This window comes from Pseudopipra pipra, chromosome 7, assembly GCF_036250125.1.
Source record: "Pseudopipra pipra isolate bDixPip1 chromosome 7, bDixPip1.hap1, whole genome shotgun sequence".
NCBI classification, from domain to species: domain Eukaryota; kingdom Metazoa; phylum Chordata; class Aves; order Passeriformes; family Pipridae; genus Pseudopipra; species Pseudopipra pipra.
In genome coordinates, this window is record NC_087555.1 from 12706961 (window position 1) to 12724381 (window position 17421).

Below are 17421 nucleotides of genomic sequence, written 5' to 3' on the forward strand. Positions count from 1 at the left end.
TCATTACTACTCGTGTGTGCACGTGTACTATGTGAAACTAAGCAGATTATTTCTGTTCCATATTTTTGCTCTGGAGACAAGTTATGCCAACAGAGGAGTTTGTATGTTTTACTGTGCAGCTGCATCAGCTCCAAAGCAGTGAGGGAGAATGCCAGGTAGAGGGGGTTTGTGTTTGCTTCTGTCTCTTGAAGATGAGGGAGGTTTCTGAGGTAGGTGTGCTGACCTAAGACAGGTGTAGGGTGAGGAGGCTAATTAGAAACAGGTAATGTACAGAGTAACCTGTGGCAGATGGAATGGCAAGCTGCAAAAGGTTCATGTGAAGACTTGCAATTATACCTGAAAATTCTGGTGACGTGTTCAGCTTTCCTTGCCAATTAAGTGTCATACACAGCTCTGAGTAAACAGCTCAGATTTGTAATTTAGTTGTACTACTCTGAGTCCTGAATGTACAGTGAGAATTGACTACAATTCCCTTTCTGCATCCTGGTTTTCTGGAATTGCTGTCTACAGCACAGTATTCACATTTTGTGCTCAATACTAGACTGCCAAAGTACCCCAGCTGAAGCTGCTGAGTTAAGGAGGGAAGAGCAGTTGAGCTCTGAAGGCAGTTTTTCCTTGCTTTTAAATGATGCTTGTTCACTTTTGAGCATGCTATTAACTCTACCAGCAAACTGGGCTGTAGGGTTAGAAATATTCAAAAGTGGGTGCGTGACAGATTTTGCAGACTTCAGCTCTTTGCTGAATATTTGAAAAGTGAAGCCTGCTTGTATGGAGAATGTGTGTGTATGTCTGTGTTGAGGTGGCATTTGTTTTTCTGGCTACCTCCCTGACCTTTCCTGCTCTTTAGAGAGAAGAGTGACAGTTGTCAGAGTGGTCAGTGCAATTCCAAGGTGGTTCTCAGCTGGCTGTTAACTTTTCATCTTCATAATCTCTTCTGCTTTGAGGTGAAGAGACTGTTTCTCTCCAAAATATTCTCAGGAGTTTCTGGATCAGTCTTCAGTAGGAATTTATGAAGGATGGGTCTTCTTTAGATAGATGCAGCTGAGAGAAAAAGAGGGCCCCTCTTGAGGGCTGGAGTTTCTCTTTGGTCTGGTTATTTGCTTGAGTCATTTTTGTCAGTCCTTGGGCAAACAGAGTGAATACCTGGGTTATGCACTCCTCAGGGCTTGAATACACATATATTACATACCCTTCTCTCACTAATCAGTGTGACACATTCCTTTGTTGGCAAACGGTTCCAAAACAAACACAATCAGTTCATTTAATTAGCGGGTCTGTGGGCTGTGCTTGGCAGGCTCTTTACATCCTGCTCAACAATACAGCGCAACAGTTTGCTGCCCTGAATGTAAGGGTGGGCTCACAAAGTCATAAGCTTTCTAATGATATTTCCTTTCTGTGGCTTTTCTTGGGAGGTGGCCATTCTGCAGGGATCTTAATGAAAGCTATGACTCGGTAGTTAAACAGTTTCTTAAAAATTGTCCCATGTTTTTGATGTCTCTTCCAGTCAGGTTGATTCTTTGGTCCTCCATTTCCCTCTTTTCTGTCTTACCCATATTTATATAAATCTTAATCAGGGTTCTTTCTAAATGTCACAATTTCACCATCTATTGGAAGGCCTTTAAATCATGAGAACTATATTTAAAGCCTCCTGAGTTAATTGCACATTTCACGGAGCAAATTGCCAACTAATGTAAACTCCCACAGCTCTGCTTTTGCTGCAGCCCTGGCAACTTAAACGAACATCTACGAGCATCTACTTTCTATTTATTTCTGGGACTAAATTTGCCCTGGGCTTAAATTTAGCGAATATACATCTAAAATTGTTCTATTATATCACTTATTTTATATTTACAAGTGTTGTGAAATGACTAAATATCCTTGGCTCTAAATGGGCTTGTTAGAACTATCCTTGCCCATTAGTTAGCAACCAGGAACTTCCCCTCAAGTTATTCTCATATTGCTTATTCTTCATTAATGTGGTGAAAAGTTTTTGTTTCTTCATCCTAAAATTAAAACAAAAAACCAAAACAACAGAAGTAAAAAGACAAGGTCTGTGTAGTGGCGCTGTTGTCTATAATATATGGCTGGTTTTGTTTTACAACTTAGAACAATCTTTAACAAGTTTTAAATCTTAAAGAATACTGAGAAAATTATCTTTGGAATGAGAATAAAAGCTCATTAAGAAGCATTTTCTGTCCCATTAGATAATTAAGCAACTATAGTTCTGATTAAGATTATTATGTTACCCAGTTAATAAAGTTTTGGTCTTGTGTTGTCATCCTAGTGACTACTTTGACAGGCAATTTGTTGTGTTTTGCTGGTAAAGCTACTTGCTTGGTTAAGAACAATTTAGTCCATTCCTTGCCTTTTATGTGCTGACTGTCGATGTACGTGAACCATGGAGAGTCGCTCTTTTGTGTTCGTATTCATTTATCAAGGCTAAACTGTTTTCACTTTGCTAAGTTAATTTGTTCTGCAGATCAGTTAAGACGTGTAGACCTTTTAAGATACAAACCAGAAGGCCCAAGTTTAAAATAGACGTGCCACAGAACAGGCTTGACTGTATCAACCAGCTTGGATGCCTCTATAATCTTTGGCCACCATCCTGATAAGACCTATGAATGTACTTAACTTTGCACATAGTGACAAGTCTTACTAAAGGCTCTGAGGCTGTGCATGCCCAAGTCTTTGCAAGGTTACAGCTCTCTGTGTTATGAATGCTTTGTCACTGGACAGAAGCAGCTTTGAGCAATTGGGAGAACGTTAAAGATAAATATTAGGTGGAGAGACTGAAATAGAGCATTTCCAGGAAGTACCTTGGCACAGGCCAAAGGCATCACTCAAAGTATGTCATTTTCCCTCTTGCTTTGATTAGTTTGTCTTATGCTAGAAAGCCTTTCCCCAAGCCCAGTTCACCTGAGTTGTGCTAGTGGTTTAGTACCTAATATTTTAGCTAATCGAATGTTGGTAGTTGGTTCAAAGCACCCTGACGTGATCTGCTCAGCACTTTCTTTAAAGAAACATAGGCATCTAAGTAGATGTTCTCTTGGTAATTTAATTTCAGCCGAATATGTCAAAACGGGTCAAAATTTTCTGGCCCACATAATCTTATTTTTATTTGTGCAGCGTAGCACAGTAATGTTATCTGGAATATGTAAAAAGAAAGTGATAAAATATACTGGCTTTTTCATCAAGCATTGTGTGTGGCGACTAAATTAGCTTTAGAGGTTGGTTTTTCCTGCCTCATGTCAGAGTGTATTTTAAGTAGAACATTCAGTCTAAAGGCAGATACTTATTTCAAGTACGAAGGTCTCTGCAGTGCTTCCTTATGCTCTTCTCCCCTGGCTGGGCATGGCAACCATCTTGTTTACAGTTTCTATTTTGCAGCTTCCCTGCTGTGCCTTCTTCCTCACTCTAGATATTTCCATCTTGCCAGTCAAGACCTTTTAATTCTTTCTCCTCCTTTCTCATGCAAATTCCCCTTTTAAGATAGACTTCTCCATCTCCCAAATATGGTTCCTTGTAGACCAGGTGACAGCTTTTCAATTGCTTTTTAGCTCATGAAAGCAAACACTGTCAATTCTTAAGTGCTCAGAAACTCTAAGATTACCTTGGGAATTTGTTGTTTATGTATTTATTTCTTTATATGTTAAGTTTCTTTTTTCCATCTTGGGTCCAGGTAGACATGTCTTCAGCATTAATGCAGAGTTATGAAGTCTGGTTGCCTTTGCCTTTCTCTTTTATTGAAAGCAAAATCCTGGCTTAGTCGCGGGATTTTTAGACTTGAGGCTGACAGAAAAATGCAAAATAATAGAATCATGCAAACAAATTATAATAGTTGAGGGCAGTATGTTAATATTACTGTTAATAGTATTGCTTTTAGATCTTCAACCACCACTTTGTGAATGTGAATTCATTAATAACAGGAGAGGTAGAGGGGCAAAGTCCAGTTCTTGATGTGGCAGCTAGCAGAGGCAGAGAATATATGCCTGAGTAATGTAAACATGGGAATCTCTGTGGCTTTTCAGCCTCTCCAGTGGTTTACAGGTAATGGATCTATCATATGTAGGGCTTTTCCCCTTTCCAAAGTAAGTTAGCTTCATTGACTGAAGTGTAATCGCATGACTTTCAGCTTAAGAGTTTTAATACCGATTTTTATGTCCCTTTATTGATTTCTTGGGAACTGCTGTTTACAGGCCGCGTTACTTGGCTTGGGGTCCTGAGCTTAAACAACTAGCAAAACACAGTGCCGAGGTCAACAGTCAGTCCTTAGTTCTCCTGCTTGGATAAAAATATGGAAATATATGTAGATAAGTATGGCATAAATCCTGGAAGCCACAGCTGGGGAGAAGCTGGGAACATGCTTCCTTCCTTGATCAGGAGTGACGCAGCTCTGCGAAGAGGGGTCTGGGAGCTGCAGTTCCCATTGTTCCTGCTTGACCCTGCTGCCATGCTGCAGTGCAGTACCTCAGCTTGTGTACACAACTGTGTAGTTATTTAGCTACACAAACCCACTACACACGGGAGAAGAGCACGTGGTTAATTCAAGCTGTTCTTTTTCAGCCGTGGCCTGTAGCAAATTGTTCTTTGAGCACCCAAAATGAAGGCCTGCTCTGGGGTTTCTCTGGAGGTAGTACTGGAGAAGTTGACATTGAAGGTCCCCTCCACTGGTGCAGCACTGGTGGTTTTCCCTCCCCTCCAGTGAGCTGCCCGCTTTTCTTCTCACTTGTGAGGCTTTAATAAATCTGTCTGCTTTGCACATCCCCTGGATGCAATTGACCTTAGCAGTGGGTGCTGGCATGACAGGATGAGGGGCAAGAGACAGCACAGACGGATGAGCCAAGATAGGGGCTTATTCGCTCATCCTCCCTACTGCCTGGAGTGCTTCTCCAGCACCTCAGTCTAACCTGTGCTGGGTAAAAAGGAGCAGACCCTGGTCCAGCAGTTTTCATGCAGGGACACTGGGTAGTGTGTTGTTCAGCCACCCTGGGGTGGCATTATTAAAGCAGCAGCAGTGGTGGTGTTAATAGATGTCATGTCAGGCTGTGTTTAGGCTGGCCCCTGCAGCTGTTCTAGAGTGCACGCCATGGCTGCTGTAGCTGGGGAGCCCCATCAGTGCAGGCTGGAGGTCACTGTACACCCCTTGCTGGCTGCCATCTATAACCAGCTCACCCCTCTGCGTTGGTTCCCCCAGCACATGAGCTGTGCCAATGCTTCACAATTACTTTCCATTGTTTCTGCATCCTCCGAGGCCAGCCCAGGACCCAGCCGTGCCATTATAAATAAGGAGTGTCTTCAGGCTCTGCTGGCTTATCAAGGGTAACCCCTTCTGATGAACAGGTGTATGGAAAGGAAAACTGTGATTGTGCTTTGAATCACTGCTGGTTCCTTGAACACTGAATTTAGAGGGAATTTCAGATATATAATAATTTGAGGGACTGGGTAGTGGGCCCTTTTTTGTTTAATCTTCAGAGGCAAAGTTTTCAAAAGCAAGTCTGAAGTATTAACAGTTTTTAAGTATAGTATATTAAAAAAACCCCACAACCATGTCTGGTAAAGACCATGTGTCATACAAGGCATTATCTTAACAAGCTCCTTATAGGGACAAATCAATGTCATATTAGTGCCAACTTGCTTCCATTCATTTACTATGTGGGCGTCCCTCCCTAGGCAGGCTCCTTGCATTGGTTCCTAGGCAACTGGAATAATACTGTGCACGTGTGTGTCAGGCATTGATTGCCTTTGGGGCTTTTTTTTGTGTTGTAAGTGAACACAGGATAGTCCATTTTCCTTTTCTTTGTGTTCTGCTAAAGTCTCTGAGAGTTTTGAAGGGCACGTCTGTGATATTCACAGCTGAGCAATTCAGAAATACTTGCAGACAGGCACACGTGCATAGTGTGGGATGGTGATCACTCTGGAATCCCTAGGCAAGGCTTACTTCAGCTACTGTGGCTTGCTCTTTTTGGGGTTTTTTAATAGCCAAGTTAGAGGTATTTCAGTATTTTGGATGCCCGATGAATGTTTAGCATCCTCTAAGGAAAATGAATGAACAACACCATTTTATCTTGCTTTTACTCTGCATGGAAGGAAAGAAAACACTAAAGAGTTCTAGTCAGTGAAGGGATTTGATTACTGAAATTAATTTCAAGGGATTATTTGCTTGACCAAATGTGTGCAAAGTCTGGCACAAAGCAAGTGGTTTTTTAAATGAAAAAATGAAAGTTAATATATAAAATTACAAGAGAAAGGGTGGTGGGTGAATATGGCACTGCAGTGAGACAGGGGAGCTCTTTGCCCTTCTCAGCTCTGCTAAGAGCTCGTGCCTGACCTTGAGCAAGCCAGTTCACCTCTCGCTTCTCATTTGTGAGGTAGGAATGGTGCTGTATTTGCCATTCACTGTTTGTTCATTTCAGGAATGAGCAGCATAACTATGAGCTGCTTTGATTCCCTAATTGGTGTTTGGAAGCCAGACAGGTACAGCCCATGTGCATGGTACTGAAGGTATCCTAATAAGCCTTGTTAGTCTCAGTAGCTTCATCCGAACACAGTCACACTGGTCAGTCTGTCAACAGGTAACGTTCCTAGGAGACAAAAAACCTGTCTTTCAGATGACATCCTGGGCCATCTGTTGATCATCTCTGCTTTGGTGAAAGGTCTTTGAAGCTTCTTTGTGTTGCACCCCTCTCTTTGGGCACCTGATCCTGCCCATGGGCACTTACATGGTGGTACAGTACAGAGGAGAAATATGAGTATGATCAATTGGTTGTGCAGCATCTAGAATTACTTGAGCCATAATCCTGTGAAACATACATGGAAAGCATGAAAAGAACATGCCAGAATTCAGTTTACAAAATATTGTTATGTACATATTTCAAATGCCCAGACTTGATGGAAAATACTAACATCGGCACTTCCTCAGCATACAAGGAATGATTATATGCTTTTAATGTAGAAAGGCTTTTCTTTTGTAACTAGTAATGATGATAATAATAAGAGCATTATAATGCCTGTCTGGCTGTAGACAGCTTTGCCCTTTCTCTTATGCTTTCCAGTGTAATAGAAATTATTTAGAGGATTGAATAATTCTCTGCATTTTTGTTACTCTGGTATTCAAACAAGTAGAACATCCTTAAAACGTAAGTCTCAACAGAAATTGAGTTAGGTCAGGAAAGAGAAAAAAAAAAAAAGAAAACACCAAAATAGAGAGGAATCTGTTTCAGCTGCCTTCTTAGAAGACTCAAGTCTGTATGAAAACAACGTGCAATGTTCACTAATTCTTCAAATACTGTTTGAAAAATAGGAAGATGCTATTAATGTGCAGTATCACAATATCATTCATTAAAGAAGGAAACATGAAAGGCCTGAATGGCTACGGACTCATCAGCTTATTATCAGAGGTGTATAGAATTCTCACAAAAGATGTAGGGACTTTTTGGCCTCTAGACAAAGAAGGAGTCAGGAGTCAGAAATAATACCTGAACTGTGAATTACCTATGACAACAACAAGGGTTAAGGGAAAGATAAGTAAGTGTAGTGAACTATTAAGTGAACCTTTTATAGGCTACAAAATATATTTTATTTCTCCAGAGAAATAAAATAATTTTGGAATACTGAGGCTTGAAAACAACAGTAAAAAACCCCCGTGAATCTCAATGTGGAGATTAAGAAGCACTCTGTTTGTAATATTCTAAGAGGGAATATAAAGTTGATAGGGGCTTTGGTATCACTGGAGAATTTCTTGCAGTGATATTAGAAATGGTCAACCAGTTGACATTCCAGGGCCGTTAAGACTGACTGTATTTGATATGATGAAAAGCAAAGCTGTAGATGGCTTGGGGTAGTATAGCTCCATCACCTAAAGGGAGTAGCTTGCCATTTGCACAAAGGCAGAGCAAGGTCAGCATTACCCCCCTCCCCTGGTGACTCACTTCCTTTGGCAGTGAAGGGGGGGATACAGGCCTGCTGATGCAGGTATGCTCTCTATGTGTCCCTGTGGAGAGCGAGAGACAACTTTGTTTTCCAACTCAGAGCACCTTTCCTCCAGTCTGCTGCTTTGTTGTCATCTGCACACCTTGGTTGGGGCTGGGAGTACATCAACCTTCACCAAAGAAGGCAGAAAATAGTTCTTCAGAGCAGCAGTCAGGGGGCACCAGAATGGAGTGACGATGGCAACAGTGGCTGCCAGTACTGTGAGATCCAGGGCTGGCTGTTTGTGCTGCCTCTACTGAGTGCCTGGCCATGTGGGGTCCTGGTCAGAGCCTCAGCTATTGCACCAGCTCTGATAAATAACAGTGCATACATTTTTTTTCTTTCTTTTGATTCTGAGGGATGTGAAAGAAGTTTGTTAATTTTTCCACTGAGCTCATTTCTGAAAAACGAATTCATATTAATTTAAACACCATCAGTCTTTGTTTGCTCTGCTGATGGCCTTTGACTTGAGAGAGCAGGTGTGCTGGCTCCTCTCTCATTCTCCTCCATCCATTTCAGCAGCAATTTCTGATAAGTTTTGTCCCTTCCATGCGTACTGTGGAGAAATATTGGGCTAGCACGGGGAGTGGCAATGCAAGAGCACAAAATTACACTCCTCATCAATCATTACCCTCTAGCAACTTCCAGGGCACTGTAAATTGCTGACTAACAAGGGAGAATTAGCTTGATAAAATCACCATTAGTGTCAGGTCGGAGTAGTGTAAAGTTTTAAAGACCATGCTGTCCTCTGTCTCTTCCTCATCCATTTATGTTCCTGTGGATCCCAAACCAGCAAAGCACGTAAGCAAAGCCTTTGTTGGAGGCAGATCAGTAATCCCAAGGAAATCACTGGGATATGAGTCCTATGCATGTGTTTATGTGCTTCAGTGGATCAGGGCCATAACACACACTCTCTGAGCATAAAAATTGTAAATATCTCTGTGTAAGCTAGTTTCTTGATTCAAAACCAGATTTAGGCTCCATAACTGTACTTAGAAATGTGACAGTCAAGTTTTGCTGCACAAGAGCATGGAAGCTAATAGATGCATTAGCCTCTTTCACCTTCCTTTTCTTGCTTGTTATTTGAGTTTTATCAGTTTATGCTAGCTAGAAATGTGCCTCTCTAAATCTCTGCATAGCCTTCTCAAAGCTCTGCAGTTACTAAAATTTAGGCCATGTTTGGACTTGTGCATAAAACTTCAAGTGCAGCCAGACCAGGAACAGTTTTAGAAAGTTCCAGGTGAGATGCAGACACAGCCAATACAGCTAAGGGGTTGTGTTAGCTCACGGACTTATCTCAGTATTGCCAGACCACATGCCAAGTACTGCAGTTTGCCTCATGGCTTCTCAGTATTTGGGGTTTGTTTCTTCATGTTTTCAATTTTTCTTCACGTTTTCAATTTTTCTTCACAGTCTTGAAGACAAGAACCTTATTTCTGTGAGAAATAAGTTCAAAGCAAGCAAACCAAAAACCCCGCTAAGGTTATAACAATGGACATTTGGATTCTCATATAGTAATTTGACTACAGTAGCTGCGAGAAGGAAAAGTGCAGGGCATTGCAAGATGTCCCACAGAATCACGAGGATGACCCCCCTCATTTGTATTTCAGGATTGCTCTAAAGTTTGATGTTTTGTTGCTTTTATTATTTGATTATCCAACTGGAATCTAAGACTTTTTACCTCTGACACTGTCATCCTTTTAGTTTTTATTTCGACTACAAAGCTGCAGCGACTTAACTCATTACTACAGATAGTTACTTGCATTTAAAGGCTGAGAATGTCCAACTCTTTAGCTGTACCCATTCATGATCACCAGATGTTTCATTGCTCCACAGCCGTCTGGAACCGGGGCTTGATCTGCTGTGACATAATGTCCATTGCCTCACAGTGCCCCAAAAGTAATCCAGTCATCTTGCTTGAGCAGCTGATTTGTTTGAAGTCTCAATGTCACATTTGAGAACAAAATAACACAGCTTTGAATGCCAGAAGCTATAATTGTGTTGATCTAGTCCAATCTTCCACAGGACACAGAACAGACAATATCACTTACCTCTGTTTCAAATATTACTTTGTGAAATGACAACTTCTCCTGCTGTTGAAGTGGACTGTTTTTCACTCTTTCCAGGACAACTGACCACTGGAACTTCAATGAGGAAAATGTCATATTGTGGCTGTTGCAAATCACAGAATCTGTTTCTGCAAATGCTGAAATATATCTTATTGGAAAATAATATTGTAACTCTTCATTTACAAACCAAAGCAACAAGCTTGTTTTGCATAAAACAAAGTTGATGTCTATTCTGTGATACATCTTTTACTAAGAAGAAAAGTATTAATCCTTCTAAAAATTTCTATCCGTGAAGCAGAAGTGCTGGAACAGATTCTCAGCAACTGCAGACGGATTCAAGTCAACTTATTTTAGTGGTCCTGAGTAGCTTTACACCAGCAGAGGTGTGGGCATACAAAGTATCTTTTACAAAGCCACTCTTTTGAAACACAATGCTCTTCGAGCTACCAGAATGGTTTCAAGGAATGTCTGCTGCCTATAGTCCACATGAAGCCCATTGCATGCTGTGGTCCTATTTTGTGATTCAATTTTGACACTAATTTGTGTTTGCAGGTGTGAAAGCTGTGGTGCTGTCTTCCATTCTGAGTGCAAAGTGAAGGCTGTACCGTGCCCCAGGTGTGTGCGTAAAGAATTGCAGAAGAAGCAGAAATCCTTCTGGAGGCAACTGAATATGGACGAGAACTTTGAAGAGTCTTGCAACATGTTTGAATTGTCATACCAGAACACATGAGTTCCTTAAGGCTGGGACCAACCTGAAGAGAATCCCTTTCCCAGCTGCCAGCTTAAGCAAATTCTCAGCTTAGCCAGGCAGAAATTTTTTCGAAAAGTATTATCTGACCTTCTTCATCTGTGAACAGCAGCTGCCAAATTGGCTATAAAGCCTTGTCGGCTTTGAAATACCAATGGCTAAACTGCATTGAAGTCCAGCCACTAGCTCTCATACAAAATGTGGTTTACCTGAAATGCTTTAGGTCTAGGTAATTAAGCACCTGACTTTCTTTTCCACCTCTGGAGAAGAGTTTTTCTCAAGGCAGAAAATATTTGCCGCCATGACCACATTATTTTTTATGTTTTTCATTTAGAATTGCTGAATCATCAACTTATTTATGTGTATTATTTATTTATTAGTAGCCTTGGCAGAGGGTCTGATGGGATGTTTCACAGAACCCAGTAGAGCAGGAATTACTTTAAATCCACTGTCTCCTCCTGATACAGACATGTGGTTCTATTTCCTCATGTTTTCAGAGAACTATTTTGAAAGGCCAGTGCATTTACATTTTAAAGGATCTGCTTGCCAAGGAAAGAAGAGGATCTCCCATCAAACCTTACTGGAGGTGCTTACAAACATAAGACGCAGAATCCCTTAATTTATGTTTATATATTCATAACCACCCCAGTGAACTATTTCATATTCAAATAAGCAGGGGACTTCCTACGCTTTTGTTCAGGCTGGGTATATTGGTTAAGCTCAGTCACTGAAGTCTGTGCAGTTTTACGCTCGTTATTCTTAATCTGTGGAAGGCCATGTCCTCATCTCCAGTAACATGATGTTGGCTCTGACCTCCTTCTAGTTTCACACTTAAGGCATTTTAAGTGCCCACATTGGTTTTCTTTTTATTTCATGAAGTTTATTTTAAATGTTTTTCTAACCTGAACCTGATAAACTGATAGTCAGGAAAGTCATCTTGCCCATCATAGTTAGAAAATACCTCCAAAGTTGTGAAACACTACTTTGCTGTTTTCATATGCAGCTTATGTCCTGCATTCTCTTTGAGCTTCAAGGCATTTTATGCTTCTGTAATGACTTCAGTGGTGGAGAGCAAAGTTCCTTGAGGTATGATTCTACTCCACACACCTGGAACACAGGAAGTATTAACCACAGTGAATTCTATTGTGAAAGGGAAGTACATGATGGATTTAACTGGGGAGATGTGTGTCATATCACTGGCAATATGTTTAATTCATTGTGAGTTCACCTCCAGTGAGCAGTTAGAGATTGTCCTCCCTCCAGTCCACGTTCTTAACTCTTTTCCCACACCCTGCAGTGATGTGTGTATTATATACATATGAAAGCAGTCACATATATATATACACACACACATCTATATACAGAAAGCAAATACAGTTTCAGAAGAAAAAAGCGAGTTGCATGTATTTTTCCTCTCCTCTCACACAGGTTTGTGAAAGTGTGAAATACTGATCTTTGCTTCCTATATAATCTTCAGACTGTTGTATTCAAGGCAGAAAGCAGTCTTGATCATTGAAGCATCTCACTAATTGCTGAAGTATTTTAAATAAAAGAACAGGGTACATCGTGCTTACGTTAAAAAGTAAAATGCTACAGTGAGTTGCCTTGTACTGGACTATAAGTGGTTACCTTTTCCAGCCTCCAGTCAAAGAAAAAGTAGCTGAATCTGAGCTTTCTCAGATTGAGTGCAACTACTCTATATATAGAAGCATGTTTATATCTTGTATACATTAGACAACCAGTGCCTTTCTTTTCCAGAAGTCCTTCTCTCAGTGGGATTCTTTGGAAGGAAGTGAGGGGTTTTCTGTGTTTTGGCAAAGTACTGTAAGGATTCCCATGTTTAATAAACCTGGTGAATCATGCACCTTTGTCACTAAAATTAATACTTCCCGTACACAGTGGTATCTCGTCTGGGCTCACTGTTCCTTATGTGAAATGAGTTGCTTTTGGCTATCACCTTTAAAGGTGTAATGTTCCTTGCAAATCCATTCCCACTTGAAGAATTCCCTGCGTGTTCAGAAATGCAAACACTGGGGAAGTATTGTGGAATTAGTCATGCAAACAGGAACTGCTCTGGTACTGGCTGAATAAACAGTACGCGCCCATGTTTCTCAGCATGTGTCACTACAACTAGTCCTGTGGCAAAGCCAGTAGCTCTGAAACTGTCAGAAGCTGGCAGGTACTATTTTGAATTATCTGTGGACATAATGTTAGGTGGTTAAAGAAAAAATGAAAATGTTTTTCATATCATCATCATGCTCTGGTATTTAAGATACCTTACATTGCTGGTTCATGTCCAGCTCAGTTTAGAGAAGGCTGCTTGTGTGCACTGTCAAAAACCATATCGAGTCAAGGAATCAAGGTTCAGACATTGCAAACTATTAGTTACTTTGACAGATGTCCTGATCCCCAAAGTACCGGTTGTGTGCATGGTTAGATATTGGAACTGAATTCTGGAATAAAAACATAGACGGCATTGGTGTTGCTCTGGGTTTGTACAGGTATTACAGAACAGTTTCTTTGCTAACAGAGAGTTACAGAGAATAAAAAAAAAAGTTTGATGTTGGCAAAACTGCTAGAATTAGTCATGAACCTGAAACCACTGCCATTACTAATGATAAAGAGCAAAAGCATGTTGTTACGATATGCTGTCAGTGCCCAGAGCACTGTGTAAAAGAATACTGTACAATACAGCTCAGATTAATTGCTTTAAAATCCAATGTTGTAAACCAGCTGGTTCCTAAAATGAATACACATTCATTTCTACTTTGGAAAATAATATGGCTTCATGGTAGCTATAGGAGCAGACCATAATATGGAAGATGCTGTCCTCTCAGGGATGCCCAGCTCCTATCCAAAAAATGTTATTCTATATAAATGGGCAAGACAAAGTCTTTTGTCCCTGCTTTTTGTAAGCATAATGGAAGGCTTCATCCTGCCCTCAGAAGGTGCCGAAGGAGGAAGAAGCCCTATTAATTTTTCAGGACTGCAAGGCAAAAGAATAAATTGAAATTACTGCTCACATTATTAACTCTCAAAAGACCCGGCTTTAAAAGGGACGTTTTCTTGGAAGAGCCATCTGCAAGCAGGACACTCAGCCTGGGGTTCTGTAGATGGTTTGGGTTTCAGGTGATGCTGTACCTGTGCATGGTTGTCTCTGCTGTACCAACAGTGCTGCGTGCTGGTCCCCACTGCTACTCTACCCACCCTGCAGCCCACAGCCTGCACGTGGCTCTGCTCTGCAGACTTCTGGATGAGCATCAGCTGGAAAAGTTCTTGGGGTCTTTGTAGATTGCACTACTCTCTTGCCCCCTCCCCCCCCAGTTAAATTATATATTGGTACTTCTAGTATTGTCCTACCCATGCATGAAATAAATTTGAACAATACCATTTCATTGTGAGTCAAGAATAAAATGTGCCGTTTGTCTCCTTCAAAGAGAAGATGCTTTCATAGCTGACTGAGGAGGAATTGATCTGTAATCCAGTTACTGCTTTTGCTTTGTATAAAACTTGTAATCAGTGTAGAAATAGGATGCTTCACTGCAGTGGACTACAGCTTCACACTCTACAGGTACTTATACTTGTTAGTCTAAGATTATTTTAATCTAGGACACTATAGAGATCCTTATTCAAGTTTCTTTTCCTCTTTACCCTGACCGTCTGCCTTTCCTTTAATGGGAAGAAGGGTATGTAAACTCCAGCTTTTTTATATTATCAACCTATAAAAAGAGAAACTTATATTTCTTGTGTAGAAATCTTTCTCTTGCCTTTTTTTTCCTTAGGTTGTGGAAAGTGATGGGTTTGTGATGTGACAAAATATCCTGGCTGGCACATACCAATAGGGCTCACTGCTGGGATAATAGGAATTGGCAGTTGTGAGGAAAGGTACTTTTTGGTGAGGAACTCAAGTTTTTCACAGTACTCCACAGGCTCTGATGGCCCTGTTAGGAGCGAATCATCAGGGTACTTCTAGAGCTCCTCTTGTCAAGGCTTCTCTAATAATCAGGATTGTGTGTATGATGTACTATAAGGGATTGATGATAATGCCCTGAATGATTTTTTTAAAAAGCAGAGGATATCTGTTTGCAATGAAATGGGGAAGCTGCACAGTTGAATTTTGCTTTTTCCCTGTAGCAACCAAGTTTAGCAGGCTTCCCAAAGTCACTGCCTGGATTGCAGCTTACTGTGGATCTGTATAAAAGAAATTAAATAATCATCATAATCTTCTCACTTTTTTTTTCTGCTGCTCAGCTGCAAGCCAGTCTCTCCTCTCTCACTGTCTCTGTCCCTGTCTCTACTCCCAGTGCTGAGTTTACAGCCAGACTTGGAGCTTCATAGCTCATCGTGTTGGTTTTGAACCAGCTGAGTCCAATCATTCTCTCCTTCGTAATTTTCCTTTCAATTTTCCCTTCCCAGTAGGAGTGCCTTACAGTACTGTATATTAGCCTCTATCTTCCTGTTTTGGATTTCCTGATTGCATCTGCTGTTCAATTAACTTGTAGGCTTAAACTGAAACTCTCCCATGGCTTTGCCTGCTCTTTTGCAGGAGCAGCTGAGTAATTCAGTTTGGTTGTTCTGCCCTCATGAAATGAGCTCTACAGGCTGCATACACCAGCTCTGAAGACACCAAGCTGCATGGGAACTCCTCACATTTGCTCATTTTTGGTGCCTTAAATTTTCAAAAGTGAATAATTTTGTTAGAAATGCTCTGCCATGATGCAGTGTGTTTGGCATTGGAGCTTGAAACCCTTGCTCATGACAGTTTCCATCTTGCTAGGAATGGTAACCATAAAATTTGTTTACTATCTATGCTTTGAGAGGGCAGTATGAGAGAGGATAGCATGGAGATGGTGTTGGTTTTTATTATCTATATTTTTGAGACTGCCTGGGCTTCTCAGCCAGAAATGCAGTTGTGCTTATGCGAGACCTTCGGAAGAGGCGCATATATAATAGTGGCAAGTACTGGGAATTAAAATAGGGTCAGGTCACGTGCCAGTCCACACCACATGGCGAAGGACTCCCATATGGCACTCCCTACTCACATGCACAGCTGGATCTAGTGCTGTGGGAGTGAAGGCATTTCCTCAAAACTCGATTTTAATGCACCCTGGTTCCCTGAAGGCTAACCCAGTCAGGGTTTGATCAGCCTTACCTTAGAGAGAGGATTAACCTGTTTAAATTTTAGCATTATTTGCTAAAGTATGTGGCATGTGTCAGCCTGGGGCACATGTCCATGCTGACTGTGATCTTACAAGTCCACATTTGATGCCAATAGCCCGAATCCCATTTGACAACGGCAGTGCTGTCGCTGCATTTTAGCAGTACAGTGAGGAGACAGCCTGGATGATAATGTGCAAAGTCCTTCTTTACTTGAAAACTGTGGTGTGCCCATGCTGGCCTGATTCATATCTTAAAATGCTAGTTAGAGTGGTCATTAATCAAAATTGCAAAGGTGCCACTTGTGGTCAGCATCAGAGGTATCCAGGCCTGGAGAGCTATCAACTGTCTAGGACCAAAATGAGGTAGATTTTGTCTGTGTGCACAAGTGTCAGTGGCTCAATTATTTGTTTATTCCTGTCTAATTCACATGTTAAACCAGTGTAAATCCTTGAATACACAGCAGTGTTTTGGTGGAAAAAGGATTTGGTTTAGTTTTGCTTATGCACTTGTTTACCAAGTCGATTTTGCTTAAACTAAAGTGTGCTTTCAGGCTGATTTTTAATGATACCAACTTAGCTTATACCAGTTCCTGCTATACTTGAGCTAAGCAAAAGTAAGTCATGAGCAAAATGTGTGTTTGATGGGTATTAAGTGATAAAGGCAGCTTCCAAATCAACTTTAGTTCAGTCGAGGCAGTTAAAAGCCAGGGAAAGCCAGGCATGAGCAGCAGAGCGCAGTGGCTGATGCAGTCCCTGGCAGTCTGGGCTTTCCTTCCTGCCAGAGCACCAGCTCACCTGTGGCATTTTTAGTGAGTGTTAGCATTGCTGGCAGTGCACTCTGAGATTTTTGAAAACCATTATGTGTGTGTGCTACTCTGTTAATTTATTTGCAACATTGTTATGTGTGTTCCCTTGTTCTTGTGTTTGCATTGTTGTTTTGGTTTTTTTTACTTTTGACAAAGATTTTTTAAAATTATCTGCAACTTTTAGGCAATAGTCTTAATTTATTATTGATGTGTAATAATGTTATAAATTCACTGAGTTGAATTGCTTGTTGACACTTGAGCAGGGTTTATTTGGGTTCACTTGTGACAGCATCAGAGCACCAGTCCCTCGTGTATAAAGGCAACTCTCAATAAACACTAAAAAAAAGTTACTCGTCCTTTTTAATTTGCCTTCTGGTGGGTGCTGTACCATAGGTAGAGCAAGCTTTGAAAGAGTGATAGTTTTCTTAGAAAGGCTAACCTGCCCGTGAAAGTCTTCCAAATCTAAGACAATTATGATACTCACTGTTCCTGGGTCTCAGCCAGCTCTCTAGAATTACTGTTGATGTCTGTACTGGGCTCTGTGGGTTTGGATCCCAGTTAAATTTGTTAAGTGTTTTTGGAAAGGCTCAAATTCCTGGATTTTTAATGGTGCTGACCCCCTCAAAAGCTCCCAGGGGAGCTTACTGGGAGCTGTGGCTTTCAGGCACCTT

At 41.0% G+C, this 17421-nt stretch overlaps 1 protein-coding gene across 5 annotated transcripts in view; it reads left to right on the plus strand.

Moving 5' to 3' along the window:
* Positions 1 to 17421, plus strand: part of PLEKHM3 (pleckstrin homology domain containing M3) — a 145902-nt gene that overhangs the window by 87848 nt on the left and 40633 nt on the right. For 3 of the 5 annotated variants that reach the window (XM_064660561.1, XM_064660559.1, XM_064660562.1), the window contains one exon: positions 10590 to 12647. The exons of 1 other annotated variant lie outside the window; for it this stretch is intronic. In XM_064660561.1, coding sequence (XP_064516631.1) covers positions 10590 to 10767 — 178 coding nt within the window. In that variant the 3' untranslated portion in view covers positions 10768 to 12647. Of the gene's footprint in view, positions 1 to 10589; positions 12648 to 17421 lie in introns of those variants that run through there. One more of the 5 variants, XM_064660563.1, reaches the window with a different exon arrangement.